The sequence below is a fragment of the Balaenoptera acutorostrata genome, chromosome 12 (assembly GCF_949987535.1).
Source record: "Balaenoptera acutorostrata chromosome 12, mBalAcu1.1, whole genome shotgun sequence".
Taxonomy (NCBI): Eukaryota; Metazoa; Chordata; class Mammalia; order Artiodactyla; family Balaenopteridae; genus Balaenoptera; species Balaenoptera acutorostrata.
Window position 1 is genome coordinate 93,740,095 of NC_080075.1, and position 27,206 is coordinate 93,767,300.

Genomic DNA, 27,206 nt, shown 5'->3' on the forward strand with positions numbered 1-27,206 from the left:
AGTTGGGCCTTTCTTTTTATCAAATCCAGTCTGACAACTTGTACCTTTTAATTGGAACATTTAGTCCACTTACATTTATTGTAATTCTTATGTCACTAGGTTTAATTATTATTTAATTCCTATTTGTTATTTGTTCCTCTTGATTTTTCTGCTCTGTTGAACATACCCTTTTTAAGCGGTTGATCAATTTTTTTTCATTATTCTCTTTTATCTTCTCATTAGTTGTAGGAATCATAATACATATTCTTAATTTATCAATGCTTATTTATTATATTGTATCACTGCAAACTTCCCATCTGACACATCACTGTTCCTACACCTCATGTCACAAATATAAGAACTTTACAGCAGAATAATTCAATTTACCTGACCCCATCCTTTGTGCTATTCTTGCTACATCTTTTACTTCAACATACATTATCAACTCCATTTTACTGTCTTATCATTTTGTTCTCTGAAGTATTTATATTTAAAGGAAATTATGATAAGGAAAATAGATATTTTATACACACACCCACTTATTTACCATTTATGCTGCTCTTTACTTCTTCCTGTATGTGTAAGTCTCCACCTGGTGTCTTGTCCTTTCAGCCTGAAGAGCATCTTTTAGTATCTCGGGTAGTGCAGGTCTGCTGGTGATATTTTCTCTCAGCTCAAATTTCTTTTAAAATGTTTGTATCCCCTCACTTTTGAAGAATATTTTCCCCTGGATATAGAATTCTAAATAGATATTCATTCATTTCTGTTCCTATGTAAATAATATGTCTTTTTAAAAAATCTGGCTTCTACCTAGATTTTCTCTTCTTTGACTTTCAACAGTTTGACTGGGATCTGCTGACATATAGTTTTCTTTGTATTCATCCAGCTTTGTCTTCGTTCCCATTTTCCTTCTGGACTCCAAGTACACATAGCCTTGGTCCACTTGAGTTATGCCACAGGTCCCTGGTGCTCCCTTGTTTTTCAGTCTTTTTCCTGTTCTTCAGATGGGCGGATTTCTGTTGGTGTGTCTCCAAGTTTACCACCAGACCTTCTGTCATCTTTAATTCATATGAAGCCTATCCGGTAGATTGTTTTCTTTTCTTAAAATTCTAGTTATTGCACTTTCAGTTCTACAGTTATCATTTGTTTCATTTTCAAAATCTCAATTTCTTTACTGAGAGTTCCTATCTGTTCAACCATTAAAACCATATTTTCCTCAAGGCCTTGAAGGTATCAATAACTATTGTGTTAAGGTCTTTGTCGGCTAAACACAACATCATGTGGGGTCTACTTCTTCTGACTGAGTTTTTCTTAGCTTTATATCACTTAGCCTTGTTTCTTTGCATCACTAGTAATTTTTGATTGCATACTGGACATTGTAACCTAAGGTAGGGACTATGGATTGTATTATCTTCCTCTAAAGAGCTGTTTTTTGTTCAACAGGCAGTTCAGTTATTTAAGCACCTTAAAATTAGGAAGTTTTAAGCTTTGTTGAGGTGGATTTTTGGAAAATCTAAGCTGTTTACTTAACTCTGTAACTTAGAGGAATCAGCCCCAAACTCTGTTGTCTCTGAAGATGTTTTCAAAGCTTGGTTTTGGACTCTGTTAAGACAGGTTTAATGTGGTCTCAGTGACAAAGGTGTAGCCTTTCTGGGGTTTTAGCCGCCATGTCCGTGGGGGTTAAATCTTCCCCATTCCGGGCAAAGGGGAAATGCAATTTCATCACCACTGCTTGACGTCTAGCATCTTCGTTTGCTCCTACTCCTCAGCAGCCTTTCCTGGGTGGGCACTCATAGTATTTCCCTGTGCATGGGTATCCTACATTCAGCCAGGGAGGGGCCCAACACCCCAAATCTTCTGACTCCCCCTCTGCCACCTCCTTCGTGTTATGACTCTCTGGTGCCTTGTCACCCAGATTCTAGCTGATTTAGAAGCCCTACATCCTTATTTTTGCTTCTCAGTGCAGTAGGACCATGCACTATGTTTGAGTTCCACTGTCCCCAGGTGGTACTTAACTTGTGATGTTCTCTCTTTTCAAGGGTCACTGTGTGGAACTGCCAGCTGCCCAGCACCTGAGAACAAATGCCTTATTTTTTTCAGTGTAACAGGATATTTATTTCTGCAGGAGATATACTGGGTTGGTTTTTCTTGGTGCATCTTTGTCTTATCCTTTGGGTGCTCACTGATTCTCCCCGGAGCAGGAGAATTTTATAAACAGTTTTGGAAGAAACTTCTTCCAAACTCCTGATAATGTTGATATTTTGACCTCTTCCCAGGAATCACAGATGTTCTTAATGGCATCTAGAATGGTGAATCTTTCCAGATCGTTTTCAATTGACGTTACCCATCAGAGGAATCACTGTCTATGGAAGCTATAGCTTTATGAAATGTACTTCTTAAATAATAAAACTTGAAAGTTGAAATTACTCCTTGATCCATGGGCAGAATGGATGGGTGTTAGCAGGGCTGAAAACAACATGAATCCTGCTGTTCATCTCCATCAGAGCTCTTGGGTGACCAGGTACATTGTCAGTGAGCAGTAATATGTTGAATCTTTTTTTCTGAGCAGTAAGTCTCACCAGTGGACTTAAAACATTCAGTAAACCATGCTGTAAACAAATGTGCTATCATTCAGGCTTTGTTCCATTTACAGAGCACAGGCAGAGTAGATGTAGCATAATTCTCAAGGGCCCTAGGATTTTCAGAATGTTAAATGAGCACTGGCTTCAACTGAAAGTCACCAGCTGTTTTAGCCCCTGACAAGAGAGTCAGCCTGTCCTTTGAAGCCTTGAAGCCAGGCACTGACTTCTCCTCTCTAGCTATGAAAGTCCTGGATGGCATCTTCTTCTCCCAGAAGGCTGTTTCTCCACATTGAATACCTGTTGTTTAGTGTAGCCACCTTCATTAATTATCTTAGCTAGATTTTCTGGTTAACTTACTGCGGCTTCTACATCAGCACTTGCTGCTTCGCCTTGTACTTTGATGTTATGGAGACATGGCATCTTTCCTTAAGCCTCATGAACCAACCTCTGCTAGCTTCAAACTTTTCTTCGGCAGTTTCCTCACCTGCCTCAGCCTTCACAGAATTGAAGAGAGTTAGGGCCTTACTCTGGATTGAGCTTTGGCTTAAGGGAATGTTGTGGCTGGTTTGATCTTCTATCCAGACCACTCACATCTTCTCCGTATCAGCAATCAGGCTGTTTCACTTCCTTATCATTTGTGTGTCCACTAGAGTAGCACTTGTAATTTCCTTCAAGAACTTTCCTTTGCATTCACAGCTTGCCTAACTCTTTGGCGCAAGAAGCTAAGCTTTCAGACTATCTCGGCTTCTTTTGACATGCCTTCCTCACTAAGCTCAGCCATTTAAAGTGAGAGACATGCGACTCTTCCTTCCACTTGAACACTTAGGGGCCATTGTAGGGTTATTAATTGGCCTAATTTCAATATTGGGTCTCAGGGAATAGGGAGGCCCGAGGATAGGGAGCGATGGGGAGATGGCCGGTTGGTGGAGCAGTTAGCACACACACAACATCTATCGATTAAGTTCACTGTCATATGGGTGAGGTTTGTGACCCTGCCCCCCACAGGGTCACAGGGTTACAGCAGTAACCTCAAGGATCACTGATCACAGATGACCATAACAAACATAATAAAAATGAAAAAGTCTACAATATTGAGAGAATTACCAAAATGTGACACAAAGACATGAAGTGAGAAAATGCTGCTGCAAAAATGGCACTGATAGACTTGCTTGGGTGGGGTTGCCACAAACCTTCAACTTGTAAACAACCCAGGATCTGCAAAGCAAAATAAAATGCGGTGTGCCTGTATCAACTGCAATTTTTAAAAATAATTAGAATAAAATATGATGGTTAAAATGATTATCAAGAATGGTTTCACATGAGAAGGGAGTATTATATAATTTGTGTTTGTTTGTGTGCTCTCTGTATCCAGCTTGATAATTTTCAGGTTGGGCTCATAGGTTATGTTCCACAGCCATGTAATAATAACAATAATAATAATAATAATAATGCTTATTTCCATGAAATTAACTAGTAAGTCACTAGAATGGACAGCAGGTATTTGGTGGTATTACTGAAGGTCTGGATTTTGGATATTCTGACCTAGCAGAGTGCAAACATTATGAATTGACTGCTCACAGGAGATGCTGAGAATGTGACATGAAGCCTTCAGTGACACAGGCAGCAGACAGGAAACTCCAAACCCGGGTTTTATTCTGCATGGCTCTCAGAAGGTCCTTCTTCATGGCATGCTGTAATGCCCAGATGTTGTTTTTAGATAAGCCCAGTAATGTGACTTCTATTCCTTTCTAAAAGTTTTGATCAGTAAAGACAATTATTAAACCTAAGGGAAAGACTCAAAAACTAGCAAGCAGCTAAATATTTACCACTTCACGTTCAATTAAAACAAGGTGTCTACCCAGCAGACACACATGCCTGTGGGTCGCGGTCTGTACTTTCTACCTTTACGGATTTTGCTGGAGGACGGGCCTATTTCATATATAATTTCATACTATACTACGGCACAATAACAATGGCAAAGAACAGTATTTCAGTATTGCAAACAGAGATACAGAGCCCTGTGAGGGTGCCTCAGTTGGAAGTGACCAGAACTGTAAAACACTGTCCAAGATGACAGCTACCCCTGCAAGGACTTCAGGACTTAGAGGGAGTCTGAAATCTCTAAGCATCTAGTAAGTCCTAAGAAGGAAGGATTTCTGTGAAAAGTCCCAATCACCCCAATACTTTAACTTCGTGAGAGTTATGTGAACTTCATGGCCTTACGTGGTCACAGGGTGAGACCACTGAGGGTGTTGCCGGGGTCTGAGCAGCAGGCAGGACACCCAGGGAGGGGACAGCCCTGCACGGCATCCCCGGGCCCTGCCGCCCCCCGCCAGGCCAGCTCCGGGGCCCAGTAGCAGCCCCACCTGCCCTCTCCCCCCTTTGATTTTCTGGGCATTTTGGCTTCTAGAGAGGGTGACAGGTGACGTGGAGGGAAGGGCAAGCCGCCGTCTGCTGCCTCGTGACACAGTCACCGGCCCCGTGGAGGGGCTGCTGCCCTTCTGGCCCGAGCACGCCGGCCGCCCGCGGGTGTGGACAGCAGCCCGAGCCCCGCGCCTGCACCAGCTCCCTGAACACGGCAGGTCCGGCTTCCGCGAGCCGCGAGTTCGTTTCCCCTGCGGCCGTTCCGTTTCCACGTCTCGAGTCATCTTAGCAGAGTCGGGAGAAGTTCGGTCGCGACCCCGCACACCGCGTTTCCCGGGAATTGTGCGGGGGGCCGCAGGCCCTGACTGTCTTCACGGAATGAACTGCAACTCCCGGTGCCGCCAAGTGGGGTCCAGCCCCTTGGAGAAGTGCGGGGACCCCACGGACACGCCTGCTTTTCACCTTTCCCCGGGAGAGTCAATTCTGCGCTTCTGAAGAAATCCAGTGCAGCTCAGAGTTTTTGACCATTGACTCTCCTTCCCGAGGCCTGACGTCCAAAGGGCCAAACCCCTGTGTCCTCGTGTCGGTCAGTCTCAGGACGAAGAGCAGACAAGCCGGCGGGGCCTCGGGTGCGGCGGGGACGCCTCCTGGAGCCCTGGGTCTTCCCATCGGGCTGCGACAGCTGCTGACGATGCCTGCCAGGGGCCGCCCCCGAGCTCCCGGTGCCCTGCGGACACCAAGAGGATGTGGCAGGCCTGCTCTGAGTCGCCAGGCCTGATTCAGGGACCGACGGGGACACGGGGTCCCAAGTTCACAGGAAACAGGGGCTAAGGAGTGCGGGGCTGCCCCAGACACCCGCTTAGGGACAAGCGGGCAGAGCCCCCCACTGCCCTCCTGTTCCCTCTCTGTCCTTGGTCCTGTGCCCCACGCCTGCCCCTTCAGCGTGAACCCTGCCTCCCCCATGGGTCTCACGTCGCCCAGACGCTGCGACCCCCATGCCCGAGGCCCCTTCCCCTGCTCGGACTTTGCTCGAAAACAGTGAGTCCGGCAGGACAGTCTGGCTCCCGCCCCTCGGCATCAGGCTGCCCCAGGTGGGCGTCTCCCCCCAGCCTTGTTCACGGGCGGGCACCCTTCCAGGCCGTCTTCCCCTTGGAGCAATGCTGCCTTACTCCTGTGGCTCCGGATCGCCTGCACTAAAGAAGCTGGCGTTACCGTTTAGACCAGGCTAATTGTATCAGGGTCCCCCACCCCCAGAAGATCCTTTAGTATCTTTTAGAGGAAAAAGAGCCAGGGGAACAGAAGTCACCTCCCGATGTGGTAACATTGATAAAGGGGATCACAGCAGCAGAGAGAACCAGGAACTGCTCCGAAAATAATCTCGTCCACGTATTCATATCAGAACTGAGAAACCAGAAACTCTGGGGGAAAGCGTGTCCGCACCGAGTAAATGCCTCGGAACTTGGCTCTTCATCGTGTGAGCCGGGAATCGGAGCTCGACTACGGAAACTGCGGTGAGTGACCTCAAAATCGATACGCAGCCCCACCTTGTCTTTGGTAGATGCATCCAAATTTACTCTCCGTCACCATCCCCCAAGCAGACACATTCTGAAAACACTCCCTGCCTTACTACATTATTGACCATATATCATAAAGTTAGTGCTTTTAAAAAGTGAAATTGATTAGAACAAAATTATTTATATAAAACTTTTATAAACACTTATTTTTTGGGGGGAAACAAGATGCACCAAATCTATCCTTTTTAAAAAATTGAAAAAAAGGAGAATCCAGCATCATCTGGGAAAACAGATTATTTTTCCCCCAACTAGAAAGACCTAAAATTGGATATGAAACAGTCACATTGCATTTTGGATGTTGGCCCAGAACCTAGATTTGAATTTTAAACCTGAACTGTCAAAAACAAAAAAACATGAAATACTATGTTTTCAGGATTCAGAGATGTAGGACAGAAAGGCAGACTCAACAGACTGAGCAGTTAGCTCAGGGTTTCTCAGCATATTCTTAAGAGAACAGTTTTTCTTTACGGGAAGAATTTTTTATAATTATATAATTAATTTTACTGTGAGTATCTAATTTGAGATGAGAGCATAACGTTTCTGTGATGGATTATTTTGACTGCAATAGGATGGTCCCTTTGGAACAGTATTCACAGGTGATGCTTCTGTATTTCTTATTTTTAAAAACTGTAATCACGCTGGCATACGGCGGGCCTCGCGCTCATTCCGGGGAAAGAGTTGGTGGTCACGCTGTGTCTCTGCTGTAATTTCTCCTTCAGCGCTCTGTCATGACTTCCCCGTGGTAGTTTTTACTCCAGAAATGACCCTCCTCGTGCTTTCATCTCTGCTGTGTGTGACGGTCCAGGCCCCGCTCCTCACCTTCTAAACCACCTGCTGCCGCCCCATAGCCTGTCCGTCCCCAAGCAGCACTCCCGCCAAAGCCCCGCTCAGCCCGAGGACCGCAGCCCCCGGACGCCCCCCCAGTAAGAAGGGTACTTAGGGCTTGGCGGGGCTTGGTCCCAGGTGCAGCCTGGGGTCTTAGCCTTTGAACACAAAACAAACAAATATTTAATATAACAGCACTGCAAGGGGGCAGTAAAAGTGTTTCTAGCCCCTTTTTACGTGAAAATCAATGAGGGTTAAACTGGCTCAGCAAAGGGATGCAGGATTCCTACAGAATTTGACTTTTAGTCCAGAATTCTTACAATTGTCTAAATTAAATAAATTATTGGGCAATATTTTTCAGGCGTTTTAAAATACATACATTCCCCGGAACCACAGATTTAACAGTTTTAAATCCGCATGCCAGTCTCCTGGGAACGGCCTGGGTTTGTGTCTGTGTTTGCTGTGGAGTGGAGGCGCCGCAGGTCCGTGAGATGAAGCCGGTGAGCTTCGTGCAGAGAAGACCTTCTTCCACCACAAACTCATGCCTGGTTTGCACGGAGACGGTCACCGTATCTGAGCCAGGTCCTCACGGGTGTGACGGTCCCATGGCCTGAAGCGCTGTCACGGAACCCAAATCACAGGGGACCAAAGCGTCTGTCAGGACGTGACCATCTCTGCCGAAAAGACCCTGGTGCGGCTCGAGCCCTAGGGGCCCGGGCGGGCCGGCCTCTGGCAGGTCCAGCCTGGCATCCATCGGCACACGCGCCCGGAGCCCGGCTTGGAGGAAGGACTCATTTAGAGAGCATTCACTACTCTGTGCTTTGAGTTCTCTGAATTTAAATCTGTAAATTTACCAATAAAACTGTCCTATTTGCACACTCAAGAAATGTCTCTTGGGTGAGACATACTTGGAATATTTTGCCCAAGAGGAAAACTCTGGATCCTCAGGGCGCAGTTAGTTCTGAGTTACTCACCACCCATGGCGGTTGAACTTGGTCTAACCTGAGCTCTTCTCTCTAACGTCACAGACGCCAGAGTTGCAGGGCGTCCACGCGAGTGTTCCCTTTACATTTTTGTTAAATATCTAGAAGCTTGAGAAGACGATAAGACTTCTATTCTTACGCAGCGTAGGGTAAGTGATCCACGTCAACAGTCACTTCCTCTGACATCCTGAACGATGCTCACCTCGTATGTTCAGGTTTCTCCCGATGACCCTCAGAGGGGCAACGTATTCACAGCTCCCAGTGCCGGAGGTGACTTTGTTACGAAGACATTTTTTCAGGAGAGATAAGCAACGCTGCAGGAAGAGACACCTAGTGCATCACCCTGACAGGCCTCCTACATGTTTCTGTCTTTCCATCACTGAAACAATGAAACATCCATCTCTGAGGCAGGTGGGGAGTGGAGGGACGATACTGGTGACATCAAAGGGACGAGACCCACCTTCCAGCCCTGGGGCCCCGCCTGCTCCCAGGGGCTGCAGGGTCACGCGTGAGGCGGGACAGGGAAGGAGCCCCCGGCCTGGGGAAGCAGCTCCCTGCCCGCCACGCCCCTCGTTTCTCTTCCCGTCACTTCCCACGAGGCTCTGGAGTCAGTGAGGTAGGGACGGCCCTCCACTGCGCCTGGGCGCCCACCCTACGCCGCTGCTCTCAGGGTCAGCACCAGGGACACACCCTGGCCCTTCCTGGGGAGCCGCCCGGCCGCGCAGAACCCAGGGTCCACGCAGGCCAAGCGGCCAGCATAGGGTGTCCTTCCCAAGCGTCCCAGGGGCTACGAATCCATCTCCCCGGCCAGTCTCTCACTCTGCTGGGGAAACAGTCTTTCACACATGAGGACACAGGGATTCTTACTGAAAATCTCCAGGGAGGAACCCTCGTAAGCAGACTGTCCCACAGGGACTTGGGCCGGGAGCCCGGGCTGCCTGCAGTGTCGCTAACTAGATATGCAGGTGTCGCCGGCTGATGCTGGAGGTGCCTGGAGAGGCCTGGGTGACCCGGGCCGCGGCCAGACCCAAGCTGGCCGTCCACACTGGCGGCCAGAGGCGTCACCTGAGGACCACCGGTGGGGCGTTGGGGAGGGAGGGTCCCGGGGAACGCTGGTCCTGCTCCCTCCTCCCGTGAGCTGGGCCCTGGGGCGCTGGGACAGGCCAGCCGAGTCCCCGGCGTCCGGAACAGCCTGGCGGATGATCCACTGAGACCAGAGGCCTAAGGGCGACAGCTGCGGGGGCAGCAGAGCGAGAGTGGCTTGCACCCAGCAAGTGGGGGGACTTCGTATCAGGGAAGAGCTTCCGGGGGGACCACCAAGGAGACCACAAAGCTCCTTAAGGAGAAAGTGCCACCATCTCACTCTGTCCCACGGAGGCCGTGAGGCTGGTGGCAGCCGGGCCGTGGCCCCGATAAAGCAGCCTTAATACGCTTTGTTGGGCGTCAGCCCTGAACTCCTTCTGTGTTCGCTTCTCACCGGTCACCTCCCGATGGCGGTAATTTCCCTCGGGGACGGGAAACAAGTGCCTTGGGCCCTGTGGAGGCTTGGGAGGCATCCTCTTCTTCCCAGTTCTTTTTATTTATTTTATTTTATTTTTTTTGGAATAACTGTTTTTTTTAAAAAAATATTTATTTATTTGGCTGCGCCGGGTCTTAGTTGCAGCACGTGGGATCTCGTTCCCTGACCAGGGATCGAACCCGGGCCCCCTGCATTGGGAGCCCAGAGTCTTAGCCACTGGACCACCAGGGAAGTCCCCCCAATTCTTTTTAAAATAGACCCAGAACTAAAATATTTTTGTAACAGAGCTTCAGCTTTTACAGCATTTCCAGTTCCAATTTTCTTTGGAAATGCCTCCTGTCAAGCTGCACCTGAATCTGTCAGGGGCCCGGCCCTTCCTGGACAGTCGGACTGTCCTGCATGAAGCCCTGGACAGAGCAGGTGTGCACGGACAAGACACCACCGGAAACCGAGCGCAGCAGGTGTGCTGTGGGTCTTTTGTGAGGCGACCTATCAACAGGTCACCAAGGTTACGGGGACCAATGACAAGTGCATCTCAGGAAAGTAATTTAAGAAAACACAGGCAGCTTTGCACAAACTATGTTCACATATTCTACTGAAGTGTCATATCTGTCAACTTTTAATCAAGTGTGTTTCTTGCTAAAATAATTTTTGTTTTCTCTCCAAAGGGCAGCTCTTAAAGGCTCAATTAACCATCAAATATTAATTATTATTGAGAGAGAAGGTTCATTCTAAAATATTTTTCTGCAGCAAATTTAAGATATATATCTCAGGAATGAAACAGCGGTGCTGTACTATATGGTCTCAGCATGCCATAAAAATATGTAAATAATTTTTCTATTTGAATTTGACATATTTTGAGTGGAAATGCTTGGCTTGTTATTTTAATGAAATTAATTCATTAATTTTGTGAAGACAAGTATCTAAAGTATTTAAGTCGTATAAATTTTTAAATATTACAGCAATACAATAATTTAAAAGTAAATGAATGTATCTGACAACAGGTTATTGTTATATTCTTCAAATTGAAATCATTATTATGATGATAAGATTAAAAATATCTTATGAAACACGAATGATGGAGTAAAAACAGGGCCTGATTCTTAAACTCTTCACTGAGTGGTGGTAAATCAGGCCAATTTGGAAGCCAAGTGAAGATTTACAGCTACCAGAATCTATTTACGATACAGGTCAATAAAATGCTGATGCACATGATGAAAGTAAGAGGACTGTGCAAATACTATTTTTAGAAAAACATGATATTATTAAACAGGACAGGGGGGCTTCAGAGGTGGAACGATGCCCTAATGTAACCCTACGACCCGCAGAGCTGAGGCACCAATGCAAGCAAAGGTGCATCATTTCCTGTATCGAGATTATTAGGAACAGACTTGGTTCGTGTGAAAAAGATGGCACAGAAATTATATGAGAGAAAAATTACTTCTGAGTTACAAGAGAGAAAAATCAACATTTTGTGAATTGATAATGGAAGAAAAACAGATCCATTTCAAAAATAGTTACTTGAGCTGTTCCATCAGGTTTGAGCAGGGCTCCAGGACCACATCATGGAGTTCAAATTCTGACTTGAGTATGTACCAGCTGTTTCCTTGGTATGCACACGCATGTACTAGCTGTGTTTCCTTCCTACGTACTAGCATGCACTAGTTGTGTTTCCCTCCTATGTACTAGCATGCACTGGTGTTTCCCTCCTACGTACTAGCAGGCACTAGCTGTGTCCCCTTGGTGTGTACTAGCATGTACTAGCTGTGTTTCCTTCCTACGTACTAGCATGCACTAGTTGTGTTTCCCTCCTATGTACTAGCATGCACTAGTGTTTCCCTCCTTCGTACTAGCAGGCACTAGCTGTGTTCCCTTGGTAAATGAGTTAAATTCTTGTGCCTCAGAGTTTTACCTTCTCCTATACAAAGAAGGTAATCATGACAGATACATAATATTTAGAAAGATTCCTGCTACGTAATAACTACTATGTAAATTGTTGTTGTTAATACTATTATTAGTAAATAGATCTATACATATAAGGAAGAAAATTAAGATGACCCACATTCTTTCCTTCTATAGATAATCACTTTAGCATTTGGCATATATCATTTATTTTCCAATGCCTTTGTAAATTATTGTGTTCCTCACTACATACACTTTTGAAAGTTAACATGATGTGTTTTCCAGTCACTAAACAATCTTGGTAAAATTCATTTTAAAACACTGAAAAATCTCATCACGTGAATCTACCCCCATATAACTAATTATTTCCCCATTATTGAGAAGCCAGATTGAAATCACTTTTTCTTAAGCACACATTGAATGTGCCCTAAAACATGGCTTGTCATACATTCCTGGGTGTGGAACTGCTACGTCTGAGGCGTGAGGAACTACAGCGGTGTTATCACCTGCTGCCAGACGCCTTCCAGAAACGCTGCTGCGCTGCGCTCCGTCAGGCCTGGTCAGTCATCCCCACAGAAAACACAACCACAAGGCCAGCTTTGTGGGGACCACTTTGCAACGCCCTCTGCAGAGTCCCCAGGTCAGGACCAGTGGAGTCATCTTTGCTTGAACTTTGCTGAACCTCTACACACCGGCCACCAGTTCTGACTCAGAACCTTCTGGGAGACAAGCCCTTCTGCCTCGCCGGCCCATTTGTGGTCTGCAACAGACCTACTGTTTGTATATAACTATTCTGTTTTTGCCTAAATTCCTTGGAGGTAAGGTAGCTATTCACTGCCTTCCTCCAAATAACCCTTCTCAAGTTTTAAGATGATTCCACATTATTTATTTAAATGTCTTTCTAGCAGCTTTTCTCCTTCAATCTGCTACATTGAAATTTTTGTTGTATTTGATATATACAGAGTGTAATACATATATTCTTATGTACACAAATCATAGAGGAAGTTATGAAACATAAAACTAAAACGAAGCCCCCGGAAGCTCCCAGGGGACTCACAAATTAGAGCATCGCTGCTGCAGCCCTCTGCGTCCTCCTGACTTCCCCCGTGGGCACGGTTGGCCCCCATCTCCCCCGTGACCGGTACCCTGAACTCTGGAGCTGATGCAGTTTTCATAAAGCCCAAAGACGATAAAATGTGAAGGGGGGATTCTTTAAGAAAAAGAATACAAAAGTAAGGCATACACAAGAGGAAATCCAAATGCACTAAGAACTGCTAGTAAATCCTTCCCCAGCAAAACTGCCCTCAGCTGGAACACAAACAGTTGCCCAAACACCACCCCGTGGGACTAGAAGTGTGATGCAGGGGAAATCACAAATGTCACAGAAACCTGAGACCCCTCGGAGACACTGCCATCTGCTCCCAGCCCCCCAGATGACACTTGTTACTTCTTGTCATTTTGATAATAGCCATTCTGACAGGTGTGAGGTGGTATCTCATTGTGCCTTTGATTTACATTTCCCTGATGATTAGTGATATTGCGCATCTCTTCATGTACCTATTGGTCATCTGTATGCCTTCTCTGGAGAAATATCAATTCAGTCCCTCTGCCCAATTTTGATTTAAATTGCTTGCTTTTTGCTATTGAGTAGTATGTATTCTTTCTATATATTTTGGATATTAACTTCTGATAAGGTACATGATTTGCACATATTTTCTCCATTTTCATCATGTTGATGATTTCCTTTATTGTGCAGAGCCTCTTTAGTTTGATGTAGCCCCACTTGTTTATTTCTGCTTTTGTTGCCTTTGTTTTGGGGGTTAAATTTAAAAAAAATCATCGCCAAGACCAATGTCAAGGAGCTTACCATTTATGTTTTCTTCTAGGAGTTTTATGGTTTCAGGTCTTATGTTCAAGTCTTTCATTCATTTTGAGTTAATTTCTGTCAGTGGTGTAAGACAGGGGCCTAGTTTCATTCTTTTGCATGTGGCCATCAAGTTTTCCCAACACCTTTCATTTATGAGACTATCCTTTTCCCCATTGTATATTCCTGACTCCTTTGTCATAAATTAATTGCCCATATAAGTGTGAGTTTATTTCTTGGTTCTCTATTCTGTTCCATTGATCTATGTGCCTTTTTTATGCCAATACCATACTGTTTTGATTATTATATCTTTGAAATTTAGTATGAAATCGGGAAGTGTGATGCCTCCAGCTTTGTTTCTCTTTCTCAAGATTGTTCAAGGTATTTTTGAACATTTGTAGTTGCGTATACATTTTAGGATTGTTTGTTCTGTTTTTTTTGTGAAAAAATGCCATTGGAATTTTGATAGGTATCCCACGAATCTGTAGATTGCTTTGGTTAGTATGGACATTTTAACAATAGGTTTATTCTTCCAATCCATGAGCATGGAATATCTTTCCATTTATTTGTGTCTTCTTCAATTTCCTTCATTAATGTCTAAAAGTTTTCAGGGTACAGATCATTCATGTCCTTGGTTAAATTTATTCCAGGGTATTTTTTTCTTTTTTATGCAATTATAAATTGGATTATTTTCATAGTTTCTCTTTCTGATAGTTCATTATTGTGTATAGAAATACAACTGATTTTTGTAATAGATTTTACATCCTGCAAATTTACTGAATTTGTTTATTAGTACTCAAGAGTTTTTTAGTGGAGTCGTTAAGGTTTTCTCAATATAGTACCAGGTCATCTGCAAATAAAGACAATTTTACTTCTTTCTTTCCACTTTGGATGTCTTTCATTTCCTTTTCTTGCCTAATTGTTCTGGCTAGGACTTCTAGTACTATGTTGAATAGGAGAGGTGAGAGTGGGCAGCCTTTTCTTGTTCCTGACCTTAGAGGAAAAGCCTTAAGCTTTTCACCATTGAGTACAATGTTAGCTGTGCAGTTGTCATTTATGGCCTTTACTATAGTGAGGTATGTTCCCTCTATATACAATTTGCTGAGTTTTTTAATTAATTAATTAATTAATTAATTTTTTGGGGGGGCTGCGTTGGGTCTTTGTTACTACGTGCAGGCTTTCTCTGGTTGCGGTGAGCAGGGGCTACTCTTCATTGTGGTGCGCAGATTTCTCATTGCTGTGGCTTCTCTTGTTGTGGAGCACAGGCTCTAGAAGCACAGGCTTCAGTAGTTGTGGCACGTGGGCTCAGTAGTTGTGGCACACGGGCTCTAGAGCGCAGGCGCAGTAGTTGTGGTGCACGGGCTTGGCTGCTCCGCAGCATGTGGGTTCTTCCCGGACCAGGGCTCGAACCCACGTCCACTGCATTGGCAGGTGGATTCTTAACCACTGTGCCACCAGGGAAGTCCCGCTGAGTGTTTTTTTGATCATGAAAAGATTTTGAATTTTGTCTCATGATTTTTCTGCATCTATTGTATTAAGATACTCATATGATTTAATTCTTTATTTTGTTAATGTGGTACATCATGTTGATTGATTTGGAGATACTGAACCATCCTTGCATTCTCAGAGTAAGTCTCACTTGATTATAGCATAAGATCCTTTTAATATATTGTTGAATTGGGTTTCCTAATATTTTGTTGAGAATCTTTGTATCTATGTTTATCAGGGATATTGGCCTGTAACTTTCTCTTTGTGGCATATTTGTGTGGTTTTGGTATCAGGGTAATGCTTGCCTTGTAAAATATGTTTGGAATTCTTCCCTCCTCTTCAATTTTTTGGAAGAGTTTCAGAAGGACTGGTATTAATTCTTCTTTAAATGTTTGGTAGAATTCACCAGTGAAGCAATCTGGTCCTGGACTTTTGTTTGCTGAGAGATTTTTGATTACTGATTCAATCACCTTACTAGTAATAGGTCTGTTCAGACTTTGTATTTCTTCATGATTCAGTCTTTTTAGATTTTATGTTGTAGGAATTTATCCATTTCTTCTAAGTTGTCTAATTTGTTAGCATAGTATTGTTCAGAGAAGTCTCTTATGATTTTTTGTATTTGTGTTTCAGTTGCAATGTCTCTTCTTTGATTTCTACTTTTATTTATTTGAGTGCTGCCTTTTTTTCTTGGTAAGTCTAGCTAAAGCTTTGTCTGTTTTGTTTATCTTTTCAAAAAAAACCCCCAGCTCTTAGTTTCACTGATGTTTTCCATTGTCTGTTTAGTCTCTATTGCACTTATTTCCATTCTGACCTTTGTTACTTACTTCCTTCTACTAACTTTGGGATTAGTTCGTTCTTCTTTTTCTAATTACTTGATTTATAATTTTAGGTTATTTATAAGAGTTCTTTCTTATTTCTTAACATATGCATTTATCACTATGAACATCCCTCTTAGAATTGCTTTGGTTGCTTCCCATAAATTTTGGTATGCTGTATTTCCATCTTCATTTGTCTCAAGATATTGAGACTTCTACTTTGACCCACTGGTTGTTCAGTAGCATGCTGTTTAATCTTCACATATTTGTGGATTTTTCAGTTTTCTTCTTGTAATTGATTTCTAGTTTCATACCATTGTGGTCAGAAAAGATCCTTGACAGGACTTGAATCATTTTAAAGATTGAAGTAAATCTGTGGTTCTTAACTATAACTAGTAAATTCAGTCTATGTATATTGATTTTATTACTGCTATGTCTGTACTCATATCTACCTCCTTAAGTTTGGCTCTTTCATTGTTTTATTTTTCTATTCTTTTTTTCTTAATGCATTTTAGTTAAGGAATTTTTTGTTATTGATTTGCTTTTTTTCATTTGATGTTTTACTTTTACTGGTGTTTTATTAATTCGTGATGTGTCTTAACAACCGTAGCACTTAGAATGCTTTACATCCAGTCCACTCACTCTGAACCACATATGTTGTTTTCAGTATTCTGTATTTGCTCTCTTATCTTAACCTAAGATATTAGACATTAACTTAAGTGATGTTATTACTTTCTGCAGAGAACATTTGTTTAGATTCACATACATAGTCCCCTCCTTTAATCTCCAACTGCCCTTCTGGGATCATTATCTTTTTCCTGACATGTGTTCTTTAGAAATTCTGTTAGTGATATACTCTTTCAGATTCTCTTCCTATGAACAAGTCTTTATTTTTACCTTGTTTTGGAAGGATGGTTTTGTGAGGAACACAAAGATAGACCAATAGTTATTTTTCTTGTCTCCATGATTTTGAAAATATTATTGGGCTGTTATCTAGCTTCCACTGTCACTATTGAGAAATGTGCTGTTAATAAAATTGTCATTGTTCAAAGTCATCTATGCTTTCACTAGTTGATTCTAAGATTGACTCTTGGCAACAAGGTCAGACAGAAGAGTACGACCCCATCTACATGAAAGTCAAACCCAGGTAAAATTAATCTATAGTAATTGAGGTAAAAATAATAGTAATTTTTTGAGGGAGAGGGTAGTTTGAAATTATGGTGATGTGCTATATTTTGACCAGGGTGCTATAACATTTATTGAGCTGTTTCTTCAAAGTTGTATACTTCCCTGCATGTGCCTTATACTTTAATTAAACAGTTAAATATCATTCACTCATTCGTTATCTCTGCCTGGGAGACCATCCCTCCTTCCATTTAGAAGACTCAATTAAATGTTTAACTTATGTGTTTATTTGTTTAATATTTTAAAATATATTTTGTTTGTTTAATTATTTTTCTTATTATATCTGCTTTTCTTTTTTTTTTAAAATTAATTAATTTATTTATTTATTTTTGGCTGAGTTGGGTCTTTGTTTCTGTGTGAGGGCTTTCTCTAGTTGCGGCGAGCAGGGGCCACTCTTCATTGCGGTGCACGGGCCTCTCACTATCACAGCCTCTCTTGTTGTGGAGCACAGGCTCCAGACGCACACGCTCAGTAGTTGTGGCTCACGGGCCCAGTTGCTCCCAGCATGTGGGATCTTCCCAGACCAGGGCTCGAACCCGTATCCCCTGCATTGGCAGGCAGATTCTCAACCACTGTGCCACCAGGGAAGCCCTGCTTTTCTTTTGCAACTACTATTTATAAGTTTAGTATCTGTTTCCTTATAACTTCTGTAAAATCTTGTTTCTGGTTTGATATATTGTTCCTGTACACTTTTGAGTCATTCAGTTCTCTGTAATGACCCTAATCGTTTGAGTTAATCTTTTGAAATTCTTAACTCAGAAAATCATGCATTTACTGTCATAAATTCTTTGTTATTTAATTGCAGCTCCTTATTTATTTTTGCTAAAGTTTTCCAACAAAGGGAAACTAGTCAGACACAATTTAGCCTTGCATCTGCCACAAGTAAAGCAGAGACATTGGCATCTGAAGTCCCTCAAAGGACCGGGTCAGCACCCAAATTCCAAGCACACCAGGTGAAAGCACCAGCTATCTCTCAGGAAAAAGGAAAACATTTTTGGACAACCAGGTAATCAAGGAATAACCCCTCTATGTTCCCTCTGTGAAGGAAAACATGAACACTAACCAACTAACCAGGGAGCCAGAACAGGACGTGCAGGAGTATGGAAACAGGGGCGGAGGGAGAGAAGGACCTGACAATATACACGCTCAATTGAGATGAGTGACACTGATGTGAATGAGACTTTTTGTTGTTATAAATATTCAGTAAGTTTTCTGACACGAAAACAGTGCAGTATGGTGATGAATTTAGAATCTTAAGCTGTGTGAGCCGTTCCTGCATCTGGAGGAGAACATGGGGCCTGGGGGTGAAGCCGTGAGCAGCCTCCTTCTCATGGGGGGTAGGGAAGACTGAGCAGATGTAGCATCTGGGGAGGGAGCAGTTAATAATTTAGTTTCAAATGAGAACCCAGGGAAGTTGTCAAATACACAAGGTAGCAGTAGAATGGCTCTGGGAATCACAGACAGAGTGAAAACGCATTCTATCAGCTCCCCCCCCTCCACAAGCAGGGGTTACAAATGTGTTGGGGGTCAGGAGCACACAGTCATGAAGGGGAAACCCAGCCTCCAGCGCTCCTGTGATTGTAAAGCTGCTCTGAACTTGGCAAACTCTGCCTCTTGCTCCATCACGTCTGGTCCTGGGAGAAGGAAAGTGATGTGAGCATGTCTGAAAGTGCAGCCAACGAAAACTGCCTAAACCCTCTGTGTCTGAGGAAGGTTCCAACTCATTTCCTTTGATAAAACAAACTGCAGAGAGGAGCCCATTTTCTTCTCCAATCCAGAGATACTGTAGATCCTAGTCTTCCAAAGACTAAAGCTTTGTGGTCACTCCTTGTACTCAACATGGTTTATATATAGTCCACAAGAAAAAGGTAAGTGAGAGAGAATGGAAAAAATACAAAGACTTAGGATGTTGTGAGAGAGCGTTGCCTACAGTGACAAAATTTATTATAAATACAGAGTAACTAAGCAGTGTGGTTCTGGTATTGATATTGACAATCAGAATACAACCAAGGTCTCAGCAATAAACCCAAGACCAGGAAACATGTGCTGTGATCACAGTGACCGAGGACACGGGTTAGCACAACCGGTTACCCAGGAAAATGAATCTGGGTCCCAGCCTTTCACGTGTTCTACAAAAATAAGTATCATATGCTTTGGAGACCTAAAGTGAAAAACAAAGCTTAAAAATATTTAGGAAAAGAAACACAAGGAAACATCTTTATGAGCTTAGGATAAGAAAGGATTTCTTGAACCAGATCCTAAAACCACAACCTCTACCAGAAAGAAATGGACACATTTGGCTACACCGATTAACTTCCATGTATCAAAAGGTAGCGTAAATATAACGAAAACACACACTGTAAATTGTGAGCAGAGATTTGAGACCCAAATTCAACGAAATATTAAACCCAAGTGTGTATGGAGCTTCCCAAGGGATCAGGAAGGAAAAGACAAACAGCTTTACAGGCAAAGGGGTGAAAGTGATGGACGCACATCACGGAAGGGGAGAAAGCAAAGTAACCGCAAGCAGGAGAGGCAAACAGACCTCCTCAGGCAACCCGGGAGCAGCCAGCAAATACCCCTGTGCTTGGAAAAATGAACCCAGAGCATGGAGCCCTGAGAAGCCATGGCCACCTGGAATGCCCCCTGCCACTGAGACGGTGACCTGGGATAGCTGCCTGGGAAAATAAGTTGTCGTTGCTTTGAAAATCAGACACTGGCATCATTTGTGCCCAGAAATTCTAGCTCTGGGTCTGTAGCCAAGAGATATTTATACGCATGTTCATGGCAGCCCTGGTTTCAGTGACAGCAGACTAGAGTAAACCAAGAAACAAAAGCCAAGTGTCTAGCGATGATTGATAATCAGTAAATAACCTGCAGTATATTCACACAATTAAATATAATATAGAAAAAAACAAACAAGCAAAAAAGAACCAGGGACATACATAACATTTGTGGATCTCAAAAACATAATAGCAGGTAAAAATGTAAATCCCAGGAGGCTATGACAGAATAACATTTTATAAGGCTCAAAATGAAATGGTATATTTTAGGGATCTATACATATGGATAAACTTTTTTTTTTTTTTTTAATCAAGCCAGTGACAAACTCAAGATTCAGGATGCTGTTTATTTTGGGCAGGCCAGAAGATGGGATATGGGAGTGACACACAGGCGGCCGTATAAGCTGGGGACAATGTTCCTAGTACCGATTTGAGTTTGAGTTCAGGGACATTTGTTTTATTATCCTGCTTCATAACTCACGTAGACCCTAAACGCAACTTTTAAATATCAAGAACTATATTAAAGGGTTAAAAATGGAAAAGAATGGTATTTTAAGAATAGACTCTGCAAACATGAATCACTTCCTCTGGCTCCGCCTGCCGGTCAGGTAGGTGGTGGCCGGAAGGTGCGAGTGGATACGATTTCAAAGAAAACATTTTTTCAAACTGTTTACAGGATTCTAATCCGTATCCACTAACAGCTCAGTGGTTGATGAGCCCACACCCTGGACGCTGGCTCTTCTCAGGGCCCAGCCAGCCGGGCTCGGGGTCAGGCCAGGCCTCCCTGGGGGAGGGGGCGGCCGTCCAAGCCCAGGTCGCCTGCAGCCCTCCCTTTCTGCTCAGCTCTGGTTTTCTCGGGAAGGTGAAGATTCGGAGGATGATGGAAACTCACTGCAAATACACAGCATCACGCGTCCTAGGTGACTCCACTCGCTTGGGAATGAACCCCTTTCCTGTGAGTCTGCAGGAAGCTTCCTGAGGACGAACCCCGGCAGTTCCCACCGTCAGGTTCCGAGGAAAACTGGAGCCACGACTCCGCATTCTACCTCAAACTTACGTACTCAGGCCTGTTCACGAGATATTGTGAGTCAGGAGCTGAAAGGACCCTACGGTGAAAGCCCAGGCATCCACGTGGGACTAACGCGCACGCAAGCACATCCTACACCCATGTTTGCATCTCCCTCTGAAACGGGCAGCGAGGGCTTTTTCTAAATCTGCCAGGGGAGCTTCCAGTTAAATCCAAGGTGAGGAGGAGTGAGCTTACTGTGTTGCTGGAGTTTCCGTTCAGATGCAAACCGCTGTCAAAGAGGGGTGACGCGGTCCCGCTGCCGGGCTCGCTGGACGGTCCCGGGGACCCTGCCAATGAAACAGAGACTCACTACAGATGGAGCAACCGGAAGAGTCGCAGCGCGTTCCCTGCAGGTCCACCTACGGGGGTCACCTGTGGAGGTCCCCAGACAAGCCCCCGGGGGAAGCAGCTGCTGGTACGGGCTGTGCAGCCTGCGCTGGCCCCTCACTGCCCGCCTACCATGTGGACGCCCCCGTCGGCACCCCGCAAAACGCCTGGCAGAAGGAGGGCAGGACCGGCTTCTCGCCGGGGCTGCACCAGGTCCGGGTGCAGAGAGACAGCGGCCGGTGCAAGCCGGTCCCCCGGCCCCCGGGGCTCCATGAACCTGCACTCCCCACCACTAGGATAACGATGCTAATTTCCCAACACTTATTCTTGACTTTCCGATGTTAATTTTTATATTATTTATTTGTTTGACATTTTCTGATTATCTTTGCACTGCAAGTTGCTTTAGTGAAAAATAGAAAGACCAATCAGGTAAGTTTAAGGAAAGTGATATTTATAAAAAGAGGAAGCAGCTCTGGACTGGCGAGGGAGCAGGGAGCCGCCGCTGGGCCTGGAACACGGGTCCTGGATGAACAGAGGGTCCAAGTCGAGCGTCTGTCTCGGGCAAGTCAGGGCCCTGCCCGAGCACAGTCCTCTTTTCAGGACATACAGGGATGGAAAGGGATCTCCGTCCCGTCGCTCCAGCACCAGGCGGGTCCTGTCCCCACCCTTCCGCCAGCGCTCAGCCCCCTCTCTGCCCTCCACTGCGGCCCCGGACACGCCATGTGAGGTGGGGCAGCACCAGCTGCCCCCAAGCCTCCCCCGAAAGACCAGCGTCCCAGGTGGACAGCAGGCGTGGCAGCGGGCCCTCAGCGCACATCGGCCCTGACCACGTGCCCAGGACCCCTCGCGGGACCCCAGACGGGCGCCAGCGCCGCGGGCAGAAGGAGGTCCGTGCCCCCTCCCCGAGTAGAGAGCCCTCCTCCCGACCACGACGCACCAGCAAGACCGACTCGGCGGCCCTGGGCCCCAGGGCAGGTTCACCCACTGCCCTTCTGACTCAGTCGGCAATTTCAGGGAGAAGCCAGTGACCCCGCATCTCCCGTTATCAAAATGGGCGACGGGAAGGACCCCGATGGGCTGTGTAGGGTCAGGGGTGCCCTGGCCGAAGCGGATGCCAGCCTGATACACGGGTCCTTCATTTTCTTTTAGCTTGAAAATTTTCAAAGCCAGCGTTAGCCTTCAAAAGCCAACTACTCAGGGGATAAATCACATTAGGCAGAGGTTCCAAACTGGCAGGTGAAGCTGAGTCAGACCTGCAAATCGGTTTTGTCTGATCAAAGCCAAGACATTGCATTAAAAATCCAGATTTCTTACTTTCTTGGAAAATGATAAAAAACTTTACCGGCGTAAAGTTCCCAAATGACGGTAACTGTCTGGGGCCGAGGGGGGTTCACGGCAGGGACCCCGGGCCCTCCTCGTCCTGTCCTGCCCAACCTCCACGTCAGGTCTGAGGGTCTGCGGGCACCAGCATCTCCCCGCACGCGGAGCAGGACGAGCACGGGTCACACACGTGTCACCAGCACCCGTGTCACCGAGGACAGAGCTGAAAGCCTCGCGATGTTGTTGTAGTTACTACTTCGACACACAAGCTTCAGGTGTGATTGTTATTCATTATTATCACCAGTTCACAGATGAGGAAAAGTAGTGGGATATCGTGCAAGTTACTTCTGTGATCTCACTTTTCTCCTTGAAAAGTCGTGAAGGCGTTTGTGGGCGCACCTTCAAAGCAGCTGGCAGAGTTCAGGTAAAGCAGGTGCTCCATCAACCTAATTTCCCTTTAAACACGAGACAGGACAGCCAGAGCTTTAAACCGCTCGACAAAATCAGACAAATTCATGGGTCTTCATACTGATGCTTCCAGGCCACCTCCAGTGTCGGCGCACAGCTTCAGGAGGGAGGCTGTGTTCTTCTACGTCCTTACGACCCCACCCGAGTGCCTTCTGGCCAGAATATGAGCGTGGGCAGCTTTTCCGTCCGCTCGCTCCGGGGTGCTGCGACACACGTGGCACCCTGACTATGCAAGTTCCCTGCTGTGAGAGTCAGAAGCATCTGGGAAATACAGGAAAGGAGACCCTTACAGACCCCTGAGCAAAATCCAGGGCCTGTTACAGGTCACCTGGGTGCTTGGGGAGGGGAAAGAAACACTGAGGCCAGCCCGGCAGCAGGACCAGTTGTAACAAGTAGGCAATGCTTCCCGCTTCCTCACTCCTGAGGAAAGAAGCACGTGAAGCGGACGTGGAATCCGAGGGATGCAATTCTGTGCACCCACTCTCACCCCCGTGTCCAGAGCGCCGGTGAGGCCCGACGCGTCTGTAAAACGCTCCACACCGCGTCCTTGCAAGCAGAGAAATGGACTGAACAGCTCCAAGAAGGCCTGAGAACATGACAACAACTTAACTCTGCTTGAACAGAGTTCTCACTGCATCTGAGCACCCAGCTGCCTTCCCGTTCTCCTGACCCTCCAAACATCCTGCGACCAGCTCCCCACGCACAGAACTGCTTCTGGGCCCAGAGTCCGTTCTGCCAGCACCTCTACCGACTTCTTACTGCATCTTCTATCTGCAGCTCCTTCCTGGTGGCACATGTGTTACTTCCATAACTAGCTCATCAGTGACTTGGGAGCGAAATCAAAATATTCCTAATTTCCTTCATTCTCCAGATGCTCTCACTGGAGGGACCAACTCTGCCAAATCAACCCCGAGGGGAGGCTGAGTGAGTGAGTGAGTGGATTGTAACCTGACAGTCATTCACGCGCTCTAGGTTTCTATTAACTCACTGCTGGTGAATGAGCATCTTTTCATCTACATCCCAAAAGAGAAATCTGAACATTGTAATATTTTTTTCTGCTTATCACTACTTAAACCCGTTATTTAAAAAAAATCAGTGTCAATAATTATTAATAATAAAAATAGTGTCAAAAAACAACTACTGGAAAAGAATACAACACAAATGGTTTCAATGAGCATTTACAAAAACACCTAACCTAAACAAATGAGCTGTGATCTACAGGAGCGACACTGACCTCGTGCAGGGCTGGTGGGGCGTGAGACGGTGCAGCCGCCGTGGAGGCAGCGTGGCAGGTCCTCAACAATCCGACCCAGACTTGCCGTGTGACACAGCACCTCCACTCGCAGGTGTGTGGCCGGGAGAACTGAAAACACGTCCACGTAGACCTGTACACGAACGCTCACACCGGCATTGGCACAACGGTCCCCAGGTGGAAACAAGCCACCTGCCCGTCGGCTGATGAAGACAGAAACAAAACACGGTCTCTCCAAATAATGGAAATTATTCAGTTAAAACAAGGAATGAAACACCTGCACAAGGGGTACCATGTGGATGAATCTGGAAAACATGCCGAGTGAAGAAAGCTGACACGAAAGGCCACACACTGCACGGCCCCAGTTACGCAAAGCGTCCAGAACAGGCAAATCCACGGGGACAGAAAGTGGATTCGTGGTTTCCAGGGGCTGGGGGAGGGGATGATTGGTACAAAGTTCCTTTTTGGGGTGATGGAAATATTCTGGAATGGGACAGTGGTGATGGCTGCACGGCACAGTGAAAAATTAAAACTGCCGAAGCACGCGCCTTAAAAATGGTGAATTTTATGTTATGTGAATTCTATCTCCTAAAAGTCTAAGAGTCTGAATTTATGCAAAATAATCAAAGTCGGCAGTGACTGTCTCCAGGGGAGGCCCCTCCCGCCTCCTGTGCCCTCCCGGACACACCGTCAGGTGAGCGCAGCTTCCTACACACAGGTGCCCGCCGGAGAGATGTCCAGGCAGGGCCGTGCACACGCCCCCCTCGGCTACACGGTGCTGTAAACGCACACGCGCCAAACACCTGGGCCCCAGGCGGACGCTTGGGGTTGGCTGTCCGTGGGCCTTTTACCCTCTTCTGGAAGAGTCACTGTGAAACCCCAGTAAAGTCTTGTGCTGTGTACAGCATTTATTTCTCTTTGAACCTGTGGCCTGATTTCTCACGTTGGTCTCTTCAGAAGTCAGGACGTGTGATGAATCCTACTGATGTAGTTTCACACCCGTGGGGGGATCGCCAGTTTTCCTTAGATTGGTGAGCAGCGTGGTTTCCAGGTTGAGGTCTGATGGGGACAAAAATCGCGCTGCTGAAACCGATGTGCTCGGTTACTCAGGAAGATGGATGCGGAGCAGGGCCAGAAGTTCAATGGCCCTTTTTGTGACCGTGGATTCGAAGGTGAGATCGGGTCTCAGCAGCTGCCGTGGCCCCAGAGAGCAGGGCCAGGCCCGGGGGCGGCAGCAGAGGCTCTGACAACAAGGGAACGATGGAAAAGAGAGAGAAGATACCAGCCATAAGGTCAGCCCAGGAGAGAGAAGCTGTTCCTTCATGTGAGAGAAAAAGCCGGAGAAAGAAGGGAAAAGAGAAGAGAGGGGCTGCTGCGGGGGGAGGGGGCCCCGCGTCCCCGTGAGCCTGGACGGCACTGAGCCGCCAGCAGAGCTGCAGCCCCTGGGCCCGACCTCAGCCCAGAGCCCCTCTGGTTCCAAGGTCAGCACCCAACAGAGGCCCTGCCGCTACATCAAGGAAGGACGGTAACTTCATAAATTCTGTAAAGCCATGCGCCTGAGTAGAATCTGTCATAATACCTGTTTTGATTCACTTCCCTGCTGGATCACATCAGGTATAGTAGAGAATTACAAGCTCTGCAGGGAAACATGGGCAACGGTGACACATCACGGTGCAGATTTACTGTTCTTTCCTCTTTTACATTAAATATTTCTCATGTCAACAAAGATATCTTAAATACAAACTTTGTTCCTATATGTGTGCATGTGCGTGTGTAGGTAAATACAGTCACAGTGAGGCGATCTGAGGAAGGCAACTTAGTTAATTCATTGACAAAGGGCCGTCTGGGGACGCCCTCTTTTAAAAAGTCTGTGGACGGGGCTTCCCTGGTGGCGCAGTGGTTGAGAATCTGCCTGCCAATGCAGGGGACACGGGTTCGAGCCCTGGTCTGGGAAGATCCCACATGCCGCGGAGCAACTGGGCCCGTGAGCCACAACTACTGAGCCTGCGCGTCTGGAGCCTGTGCTCCGCAGCAAGAGAGGCCGCGATAGTGAGAGGCCCGCGCACCGCGATGAAGAGTGGCCCCCGCTCGCCGCAACTAGAGAAAGCCCTCGCACAGAAACGAAGACCCAACACAGCCATAAATAAAAATAAATAAATAAATAAAATTTTTAAAAAAAGTCTGTGGACGGATTGAAGGGTAGGAGGTCTTCGGAACATGCAATGCTGAGGTGCTCTCTGCGTCTTTCCTCTCTCGGAATGTGAGCTCAGGAAACGATCTACACTCCTGCCAGTGACATATCGTTTGGATAAACCATGTGCTGCCTGGCACCCTTGAACTTCTCCCCTCCCCCTTACCTAACGGGAGCTTCAGAAATGACGGTGCTTCCCTGAGATACTCGACAGTGACGGTCACTTCATCGCCAGCATTTCTCAAAAGATGCACCTGTCAATGTGACAAAAGACAGCTACTTTACCATCACAAAGCGACCAGCACAAAAATAGAAATAAATCCCTACACGTCTCGCCTGTCTCCCGAGAATTCAGTGTCCGTGATTACCTTTGAAACTCTGAAAGCCCTGCGAGCCTTACCTGCCGTAACAAAAGGATGGCGGTGTGTCCCCAGGTACAGGACTCCGGCACCTCAGCTACACACATGTTCACACGTCAGCAGAGGTTTGAGGCCGGGCTCCCTGCACACTCTACCCACGCCATCCCGGAAACTCAAGTCATGTGAGAAACCCGCGTGGAGCGCAAACGGACAAATTTCAGACGCTGGCGACACACGCCAGCTGGTTAACTGGACACTGCAAACCGAAAATCTGAGCTTCGAAGTTTAAACGACATTTTAGTTTTGGAGAAATCAACGGGCATCACGTCGCCCTTCTTGGCTGCAGTGTCACCATCG

The 27,206-nt window shown here is 46.0% G+C and overlaps 1 protein-coding gene across 3 annotated transcripts in view; it reads right to left on the reverse strand.

Annotated features, from left to right (window-relative positions):
* Positions 1 to 27,206, reverse strand: part of SNTG2 (syntrophin gamma 2) — a 205,310-nt gene that overhangs the window by 72,693 nt on the left and 105,411 nt on the right. For all 3 annotated transcript variants that reach the window (XM_057557764.1, XM_057557763.1, XM_057557762.1), the window contains exons 7-8: positions 26,657 to 26,744; positions 21,128 to 21,219 (exon numbers count right to left, since the gene is read on the reverse strand). In XM_057557764.1, coding sequence (XP_057413747.1) covers positions 21,128 to 21,219; positions 26,657 to 26,744 — 180 coding nt within the window. The remainder of the gene's footprint in view (positions 1 to 21,127; positions 21,220 to 26,656; positions 26,745 to 27,206) is intronic.